Source organism: Sardina pilchardus, chromosome 12, assembly GCF_963854185.1.
Source record: "Sardina pilchardus chromosome 12, fSarPil1.1, whole genome shotgun sequence".
Lineage (NCBI taxonomy): Eukaryota > Metazoa > Chordata > Actinopteri > Clupeiformes > Clupeidae > Sardina > Sardina pilchardus.
Window position 1 is genome coordinate 19,352,615 of NC_085005.1, and position 11,092 is coordinate 19,363,706.

The window sequence follows — 11,092 nt, forward strand, 5'->3', positions numbered from 1 at the left end:
TTCTTAGCTTTATACGTTTTTGCCTTATTAATTGTTTTGGGGGACATTTATTATGAAACCGCATTTTTATTTTGAAACCGTATCAACTGCAACAGAACATAAACATATTAAACATAGACTTGAACATGAAATGAAACACCACATAACAATAATTTGATTGTATCAGTCAACTCTGAACAGACACAAGGTGGTCATGGAATATCACACTTATTGATGTGCATGTTAGGCCTTAAAGTAAGCCTAATCTTGGACTCTAAGGGCGCACTCACACTAGGTACGTTTCACCCGTACCGTACTGGAGCACGGTCACACGAACTGGACTTTAGGGGCCAAGGGTACTCGGGTACGGTACGAATTGCCTAGTGTGAGTACGCCCTAAGAAGAAATTCTTTTCAATTGCTAAGTTGTATGTATGTTAGTATTAACTGGTGTGAATGAACAACAAAATAGCCTAATTCGTTACTGGAGATTTCAGAGTAGTAGGAGAGGCTTCGAGTTCAATGTGGGTTTTTTAAACTGGCTGTATAGCTTGAAGATAGAGGATATACAGTTCAACAGGTGTGTGTGTGTGTGTGTGTGTGTGTGTGTGTGCGCGTGCGCGTGTTTTGGTCTCTTGCCATGCATGCTTGGCGTGACATTGGGGGTGTTGCTGCATTGTCTATTCTACATTTGATTTCATCACTTGGAAGCGCATCATTTACCCTAAGCGCATCATTTACCCTATTTAGTGTAGAACCACCCTAGTGAATACAATCAGTGTAAAATGTCACACCCAACAGGAAGTGAGTAAGTGTTTCCAGTGTGTAAAACTTGCAAAAACAACACACAAATCAGATATGTGTATTCTTTGACATGCGCACCACATGTGAGTGCATTGTTGGATTCTGAAATATCACGTCGCGGAGTCGCAGGCGCTCAGGCCCGTCATCGCCGCTTGTGGCTGTAGGCTATTTTCTCCTGTGTTTAATTTATTTTGCCCAATATTGAATTACAGAAACTCAGTATGCCGCCTTGGTGGTTTAGTAGAAAGATAGTTGAGAGAGACAGAAGAAAAGAAGCAAGCGAAGTTAAGCAACTTTAGAAACAAGCCCAAAAAATCGCAACCCACAGCTCATCATTTTGGTAAACGACTTTACAGAAAATCAAGTTGATTAAGTTGCTCTTAATACAGACTTGGTAACTGTGTGTGTGGGCATGCATTTGTGTGTCTCTGTGAAGTCATTTTCTTCTAATGTAGGATAATAATCAGATAATTGTTCAGAAGAGAATGGACTTTGTCTCATTTCTGTCTTGTTATCACAGCAACTGAACTGTGTCTGCTCAAATATTAGCCTACACTATAAAATGTCTGAATGAATATAGGCAAATAATCCAGCCAGCATTTTTTTCTTCTAAGATGCTGTTATATTCCACCTTTGTTAAGATAGTTAAGTATCATGGCCCCTTCTAACCACCTACCACAGGCCACTACAAATATGTAATGTTTGCAGAATTTCCAGTTGATTGCCATCTGAAATGGCGGGGCCATTTTTGATGTTGCCTATTTCATATGGCTGCTGGTCACCCAGAAAGAGATATTTCATAAATGCACTACAACTAGCCTATATGTATGGTGTTTTTTTTTCTTTGATATATGAGTATATGATGCAATTTGATCTGTCCATTGCTATACTAACAAGGTTCAGATCATGTTATTCCTACAAAATCGCCCAGACTACATGCACAGGTGTACTGTAGTCAGATCATTTCAACTCTGAAACGACAAAAAGGTTTTTGCTGTGGCCACACAAGTGTTAATGAGGTGTTTATCTAAGGGGCGTGATGCAGCCTTGCCTTTTCAGACAGAGCTGTGAATGCAGTCGCAGGCTGCTGCTACTCCGACTATTGATTACAGCACTACGGCAGCCGCTTGATACTTCTCAGGGTCACTGGGTTTTCTTGTGAGATAGAAGATAGAGCTCGGAGTCCGACCAGCAGGGCAGAGCGTGAAGTAAGATGACCTGCACTGCCAGTGTGTCACTGTTCAGACAGGCTTATGAGCTCCCTCTTCGAGGCCAAGTGTGCTTCTGACCAAGCCCCCATGGATGAGTGGCTTTAGAAAATCAATCACTCAATATGTGAAAACACGATGTCAAATACATTGGAGTCTGTGATATACTTTTGCCTGTTGTCCAAAAAAAGATTTCCTGATGCAGACTTCCGCTATTTATGCATGAACAGCTGAAAAATGATTTTTTTTTTTTTGAAATGAGGAAAGTGAAGTTGTACAAATACCTGCATTTAGCCCAACAAAACATTGAACCTCTGAGATAGTGGACTCTGCCAAGTGGTGGTTTAAAAGCATAAAAATACGAGTGTGAGCATGCACTGTCCTGCAAACACACACCCAACTCACCACCAGCATTCTCTTCCTGTGAGAGCGAATCTTGAGACAAGCCAAACAAAACACTTCATGGGATTTGCTCCTCGCTGAGGGCTTGCTGTCACCTGATCACAGAGGACACACACACACTCACACACACACACACACACAAACTCAGGTTATACCTTCCTTGTAGACGTACAGGACATTTGGGTCAACAACTCTGTCTGACACTCATGGTGATACATGACCTTGATCTTTTTATCAACTACATTTAGACACAACCTTTAATGTTCCAAAGGTCACCACTACAGTCAGTCAGTCATCACATTGTTTCACATTATTGTCGTCTTAATTATAGAATCACTGGCCTTGCTCTTAGCAAAGTTATTTAGTGTCAGCTGAGCTGTGGTGAAAGGGCTCGTCTGGAGCCACCAATGCCACTTCACTTCCTGTCTGACATTACACAGGATTATAGTAGATGCCATTTACCCCCGCCCCCCCCCCCCCCCCCCCCCCCCCCCCACCACCACCACCACCACCACCACCATCTCTTTCTCTCTCTCTCTCTCTCTTTCTGTCTCGCAGAGTAGCCTACACGTCTGATAAGGATTATCAGGGATGGGATTTGTCCACTGATGTGGCTGTACGCCACTGATGTGATTAATTCTGTTTGTGTGCTTTGCACCAAGTTCATTTCATCACCACTGTGTATAGATTCTGTGTGAGTTCAGATGAATGTCACAATGTATATCACCATTTCTACCTCCGATTTCTGTTCTATACAGGAGTGTGAGTTACACAACAGGTGATTTCAGGTGCTGATTTGTACAGTACAGGCACACAGTCCGAGAAAGAGAGGTGCTGCTAACTGGCTGGCGAGGTAGGCCAGCTCTGTCTGGTGGGTGACCTTTCAAATCCTCATTGTGATTATGGAGATAAGAGCCTTTTCTAAATATGGAGATTAGGCCTGTTACCGCCCGGTAGCATTGCATCATTGCATCTTTCATTTAATATGCATCACTTTCACTTTATGACTTACAGCAGGGCAGTTTGTTCACACACACACACACAGACACACACACACACACACACACACACACACACACACACACACACACACACACACACACACACACACACACACACACACACACACACACACACACACACACACACACACTCTGTAGTATTCATGTGTGTGAATAGTTCAGAAACAAGCACTTTCCCTGTCTCTACTCTGGTCAGGTGTAAGGGTAATCTGCCTTCTGCCAATTTGTCCCCAGACAGTGTTGTTGTGTACCTCACACCTCTCAGTCAACACACTAACCTAAACAATAATTGATGTTTTCATTGAGGTACTTAGAATCATGAAAGGGCACCTTCACAGGATGTCTTGTAGCCTACCACTCTGGGTAGTGATGATGACAATGGCGCTTTGAATCCTGTCGTAATACGCTGATGATCACTCCTGTTCTGGTTGAACTGGACTGAACTGGTTGAATGCGGCTGCATGGCATGCTGTGACTCACATGCATCACTTCCATCAACGTATTCTGAAGAAAGCCAATTTCTAAGAAACTCATTGGGCTGTAGCCTGACACTGCCTGCTCAGTATCTCCTTACCAGCTAATTTTTATTTCACTCAATGCACTGACGTTTTCCTAAGCCATCAGGATGAGGGGCCAGTCAGCGAGGAGAGGTAATGACGAGAATGTAGAAATTGAAAGTGGCTGTAGTAAATGGTAGGCTTAGTAGCAGTCCAAAGAATGTGTATGTGAGTAAATACATTATTCCCTGGCTGCCTTTAAAGTTCATCATCAGTTTGTAAAGGACAAGGTAAAGTGAAACAGGAGGAAACATTAGGAATCCCCGATCAGGGATGATCAATAATGCAATGTCTTTGCCCATTATGATGACTGTGATAATATTGATGGTTAACACACTTTTTTCTAACTGTAGGTCTATAGTCAATTTCTTGATGGGCTACTTTATGTTGTTTATTCATGCGGTCATCGCATTTACCCTACTGAAAGCGGCACTCTGCATAGCAGTTTATGCCAGATTAAATTCAGAGGGAATAAGTAGCCTATTGTGTGCAACAATATTCAATATTTTGTCTATGTAATAGTTTGTCAATCACTATTTTTGTTCCCTAAGAATTTGACAACAGCTAGGCTACTTCTTGAGCATTCAACTAGCCTGCTTGCTTGCAAGAGATGGCTATATACTGCACACATGCCAGGTTTTGTGACAGAAGGATTGAAATTAGATGTATTTCGCACACAATATTGGGGGGGGGGGGGGGGGGGGGGTAGGAGTGTTTGATATGTTAAGGCAAACCTGTCTCTACTTTCTGTTGACCTTTCAGGTGACCTCTGCTTTTGTCCCACCCTGGATTGTACTCTACCCCTATCTTGGGGCCTTCTGGTCAGGGGTACTGGCATATTTTTAGCCTATAGCCTTTACACATGTGTATTAATATATGACACAGAGGGGCCCCTCCATATATTTCCATACCTCTTATGGTAAAAACAGAGGTTGGTCTTAGATAGCCCCGATGGTTTATGGACCAGTCAGGACAAAGAGTGTTTTTTCCTTTAGCTTACGTAAGGCTGAGCTATATAATCTACATAGTACAGAGGGGTGGCCCAGTGTGTGTGTGTGTGTGTGTGTGTGTGTGTGTGTGTGTGTTCACATGAGATGCCATGATTCCTAGCACTATGCATTATGGCTCTTAAGGTTTTTATGAAATGCAAAGCATCGGCAATGTGTAGATGAAACTGAAATTATTACTTTTTGTAACTGTGACAGTTCTTAATAAAGCAACAATTTTAGGTCTTGATTTTAATCTATACATTCACCATTTTTGCATACAAAACTTTGCATCTTACGTGTGTGCCCTTTCTTCTGTCCGTGTTTGATGTGGATTCCTGCACTGTTGTTATCAGGCTGAGCCATCAGTTGGCTCCTACATTAGGCAAGATGGGTAGGGGTTGGGGAAAAACATTGTGACTAATGTAGGTCAATGGTCCGGGCCATTCGTCACAGTAGTGCATTGCCATACTCAACAGGAAATGGTGTAGGGAGTACTCCTGATTTTATATACTTACAGTACATGCGTGTTCACTGTCTACTCTCTCCCTCACACACACACACACACACACAAACAAATTATGAAAACATAGTTTTATTTAACAAGTTATTTATTGGAAGCATGTGAGAAATTAAAAGGCCTGTCGTTGGGTATAACATGTTCTCTCTCTCTCGCTCTCCCTCTCTTTTTCCCTCTTACTGAGGTCTTGCCTTTGTTAAAATAATTTATAACAAAACCCCAGGGGGACATCCTTCTGCAACACAGCAAATGAGCATTTCAGACTGGCAAGCCTGGGAAAAACAAGAAACAAGATGAAAACATCTGTGCTATTTGAGTCTCTGTAATTTTACAATCTAATCGACCCAATATGGCCACAAGCGAGTGAGTTGCCAAGGCCACAGTCTTGGCATTCTGTCTCGGTAACAACAGCGATGCTAGAGATCCTCACAAATAATGAACCTGCTCTGGTGCTGCTGAACAAAATGTCTGACCTCAATTAGGACACCTAATGGGACATTTGATTTGGCGGAGAAGTCTTGGGCATTTCTGGACTTCAGAGCAAAGCAGAGGCTTGCCAACAAAGCAAGCAAAGGTCGATCAAAGCAAAGGCGAAACTGACAGGTGGCAGAGGAAGACAATAGGTGCTAGGTCTTTTGGTAGGTGCAAAAGAGAGGTACCTGTTTGTTGTCATCAAAAATTCATTCTTCGGTCATGCCGCAGTCACTAACACCTACCCCTCTGAATCATTTAAGAGGAGGCTGTTCACTTTGCGGTCAACACATGGAGCAATTCATTTCAAGTCTCTTCAGGCCTTTTCCACATTATTACTACGAAGTGATAACACCTTTTTGACACACAGTAGGCTCACTAATTTTCAAGTTAAATTGTGACCCACGCACACACACATGATTTGGAACACAATGCATGGGTCTGCCACAGAGGCATTCACAACTTAACAGGAATATTCAGCCACAGTCTTCTTTCATGTATTTGTTGCTCAAAGCTCTGGTTCCCGGCTTTGATGCTCAAACAGTTCCAAGAATAGCTGACAGCTGCCGGAATGGCCATAGTTTTGTGTGTTTGTGTTCAAGACTCATATTGTATGAGAATGATGAGACAATGGGCTTGTCTGAGTGGGATAGTATAACTGAATGTTTTCCACGTGTGTGTGTGTGTGTGTGTGTGTGTGTGTGTGTGTGCGTTCGAGCCCATTTAAATACATTGTCCAGCACTCTGTTATGTGGCCAGCAGCTCGGGGGCTGTGAAGGAAAAGTCTTTAAACTCCTGGTTGACGCAGGCGAACATGGTGTCCTCGATGGGAGTAAGCGTGGGCTCCTCCTGGGTGAAGTCGGGATCAAAATTACTCACATCCTCCAGCGATTTCTGTAGAAATGAGAAGGGAGCAAGGGCAATAGTTGAAATGCTAAATTCCTCCTCCTCCTCCTCCTCCTCCTCCTCCCTCTCGCTTGTGCCATATTGCTTAAATACGAAACACGATCGACAAAATCGCGACCTTTAATTTCCCCTTGGGGGATCAATAACGTATCTATCTATCTAAAAGACAGCAAATGACAGCATAGCAGACAACCATAACAACACCACAACAAAGGCTCAACAGAAGAGTAGCAGTGACTACACAATGTAACTGATGTGCAGCGTCAGCAGGCTGGACTCACTATTCTGGGTTTGAAGGGAGGCTCGAGCTCTCGCTTCTTCAGGGCGTTCCAGTTGAGGCCGGAGAAGAACGGATGGGACGTGATGGCCTCCTCTCCTCCCTCTCTCTCCACGCAGCCTAGACGACACTGGGGGTCCTTCATCAGAAGCTGCACACACACACACACACACAAACACACATGCATCAGCTGGGGGCTTATTAATATCAATATGAACTGTACCAAGCTTCAGTCCAAGTTACAACCCGTAACTATATTTTCTATCCATCTTTTTTGTGAACATTATTTATTAGTAAATAAATACAGAAACAGACACTAGAGAAAAACAGAACAAAAAAAAGAGTTAAAGATCATACGAGACTTTGGCCATGTAATAAGACTAGCTTATGCAAAGAGTGAATGAGAGATTTCTGTATGCAAAACAAGATCGGCACACACAGTTAATTCATACAACATGGTAACTCAGGAATATGGTGCATACAACGTGGTAACTCACAATACACATTTCAACTGGACGTGACTGATGTGCTCTCACTGTACATTCAACTGCTCACATGGCGAAACAGCCGATAACAATTTCTGACATGCAAGAAATCCAATCGGATCAGACCAGAGCTGGAACATTGATTGTTACGTCTTCTAATCGGGCATCGTGAGCCTGGCCAAGCTACACGACAAATCAGACAGGAATTTGGCCCTGATTAAAATATTTGTAGGATCCGACTGATGCCGGGTTAAAATCACATCAATTTGGCATCACACCCAATCAACCAGTGTATAGCTGGGAGATAGACAGTGGCCTCCTGCCTGCGATACAGAACGTCCCCAGGAATCCACTGTTCTCAGTCTCCTTATGCAAAGTTTCCCGACTGGCCATTTTCATTGTACTGGTCTGTCCACTGCAATTATTGCAACAAAACATCTAGCACACTGAGAGGCTCTCCGCACATGGGCAGATCTCTCCGTTCTTTAAAAAAAAAAACCAACAAAGTGGGGGCCTGTGCTGCAGGAGATCACTCTCCACTTCACTAAGGCAGCCATTGTTGACCCCTTACTTTTGTGTCAGGAAGATGGGCCTAATGAGGTCGCAAAGGTCAAGGGGGTCGGCCGGCCCCTCCTCTCCGGGCCTCTAGAGGAGGACAATCGGGAAGCGTAATTATCCCTGGTGACGGGAGGTTATAGGTGCCTCTCATGTAAAGTTTATACGTCCTCCTCCCTCGCTCCTCGGGCCTCGATCCTCACTGATCTACATAAAGAATGATGGGACGGCAGCAACGATAGTCTATCCCTTCATCTATCTTTCTTTATGTAGATCAGTGAGGATCGAGGCCCGAGGAGCGAGGGAGGACGTATAAACTTTACATGAGAGGCACCCTATGAGGAAGTGCCTTGGAGCCAGAGGTGGCTCAATGGCCATCTGCACTCACCAAGATGAATCAGACGTGGCTGCTTACGCAGCTAGTGACGACTGAGAGCACCGATCTTGTCGTGGCAAGGTTTTGGCAATCCAAACAGGCAAGTGCTTGAAAGTTTGGGGATTGCACAATTCAGAAGGTCAGAAGACTTTTTTTTTTAATTTTCCCCTTTGCTGACATTACAGCTGCCAGTAAAACAGCACCGCTCCCAAATAAGCAGTGTTCAGTGTCACCAAATTCAAACCTGGACTTGGGATTAGTCACTGAATAAACACAATAAAATGTTATATTTACTTCCAGATATTTTTTTTATCAGAAATCTAAGAATGCAGTGGGTCCAGAAATAAGTGAAAATAAATAATGACTGCTTACTAGCTTTTAAAAAATGGTTTTATTTTAACTATTAAGACTCTGTGAATAGCTTTGGACAAACGCATCTGCTAAATGCCATAACCATACCAAACAAAATATTTTTTTTCCAATCTGCCTGTGTAGCCAACATTTTCTATTGCTTTTCATGTCTGTCTGACAAAAAACACTGACGATATAGCTAATGAATGGGTTGCTAATGCATACAGTATGAGAATCCATTACTCCATTGTTCATAGCACGTCAAAGCCTTGTGATTCAGAGACACAGGTTATATTAACCATTCAATCGCTCGCGCATGTCTAGGGTCAGACTGCTGCTAGTGTGCAGTTCAATACCACTGCCACGTGTCCGAGTGGTTTTTCCATAGCATTATTCAAATCAATAGCGTTTGGCTCTGCTGCAGTCAGGCTGTATAGCGCAGGGTACAGTCCCACTCTGCATGTACAGTCCCACTCCGCATGCACTCTTTCCATGCCTGTGGAATGGCTGACTCCGCACAGTGATCACACGGCATGTGGCACAGCTGTGTTAGTGATGACACAGAGTCGGCCTCTGAGTCAAGTGCCTACTTGTTCTCTCTTTGAAGAAGTCTCCATCTCTTTTTTTTACCAGCCTGTTTGTTTTTGTTAGTCTCACATTCCCTCATTTTCCTCTTTCTCCCTCGTTCTCTTTCTCCCATTTTGTGTGTCCTCCCTGCGTTCTTGCCCCCTCCCTCTCTGCCCTACATACTTTACAGCTGTCCAGACTGATACTCTGCCTGCCTAATGTCTTGTTGGAGAAGGGTCACAGAGAGGTCAGTCTCTGCTACTGGAGAGTGTGTGTGTGTGTGTGTGTGTGTGTGTGTGTGTGTGTGTGTGTGTGTGTGTGTGTGTGTGTATGTGTGTGTGTGTGTGTGTGTGTGTGTGTGTGTGTGTGTGTTGATGATCCCATCACTACAGCAGTAGCTTAGCAGCAGTGTGTGTGTGTGTGTGTGGCTTCACCCTGGGTGACATGGAGGATGTTGCACCATGCAGGCATTTACAGCTCTGCAGAATAGTTAGAGGTCTCTGTGCGAGAACCCTAAGCATTGGTAGCGCATATAATCTACTACTTCTTGTTGCCTTAATTGGGATTAAATAGAATAAACCAAAATGGGTGTGCCTGGGACCTCTGACTGCCTTTTACTTTTTTCACCCAGAAACATCACACATACAGGACAGCAGTTTGTTTAAGTATAGGTGCTCTATTGGGCAATTCCCAAAGAGCACCTGATTTTTCTAAAATAATTGACCCAATGCAGCACTCTCTTTCTGAAACCAAATTGGGTGTTTCTAGTGTTAACTGAAATCCACTCACTTTCATATCAGTTTTACACTTATACAGTAGCAACGTCAGCATCGCAGGGTGTGATCTTCCAAAGAATACTACACTCAGCTATGAGTCAATTCCCATTGGGCCACATTTCTTCATTTTTTTTGCCCTGGGTACTGTTGTGTTAGTACCATACTATGAGTCACTGTGTGTATATATTATATTATTATGGTGCTAGAATCATGTCAAAAGTCCTGAGCACGATATAACATCTTCACAAGCAAATGAATTCAATGTCCAATGAGGCTAGTGTGATCCCATTGAAAAAATGACCATCATCATCAGAAGGCCAGTATCTCCCTTTGACAGGTTGGAGGAGGGAACAGAGTTGACTCACGCGAGCAGAGCTCTATTTTGAGAGAGCAGAACTCGTCTTCGAAAGCGCGTTTGGCCCCCAGCTGTTATACTGTGCCCTTGCAGGGCACCCCGCACTCACAGGTGCTTGTGCTGCTCTCGGCTGTGGAATTTGTGCGTGCGTGCAGTTAAAGCAACACTAAAGCACTTTTCCTCTGTCGCACAAACGCTACTTGTTTATCCAGCAAATAGCCATGTCCACAGACAAGGTATGTTGCATGATTTTATGACAGCAACATTGAAGCAAGTCAAATTTGTAGTCTCTTATGTCGTACTACAGAACCGCTACCCGATCTGGTAAACTCTCAGAAGTGCCATTCACCCTGTTACAAGTTGATGAACCACTGAAATGATTTTGGGAACATTATTTTCAGGTACAAAAAACTCCTTAGTGTTGCTTTAAAATCTGCCCATGTGACATAAAATCATTTGTTCACGAGAATGTTTTATTGCGCTCGAGACTTCGGTA

The 11,092-nt window shown here is 43.5% G+C and overlaps 1 protein-coding gene across 1 annotated transcript in view; it reads right to left on the bottom strand.

Moving 5' to 3' along the window:
- Nucleotides 1-5,550: 5,550 nt before the first annotated feature.
- prkchb (protein kinase C, eta, b) overlaps nucleotides 5,551-11,092 on the bottom strand; it is a 31,336-nt gene continuing 25,794 nt past the window's right edge. Inside the window, exons 14-15 of the mRNA XM_062550101.1 lie at nucleotides 7,136-7,282; nucleotides 5,551-6,842 (exon numbers count right to left, since the gene is read on the bottom strand). Coding sequence (XP_062406085.1) covers nucleotides 6,696-6,842; nucleotides 7,136-7,282 — 294 coding nt within the window. The 3' untranslated portion in view covers nucleotides 5,551-6,695. The remainder of the gene's footprint in view (nucleotides 6,843-7,135; nucleotides 7,283-11,092) is intronic.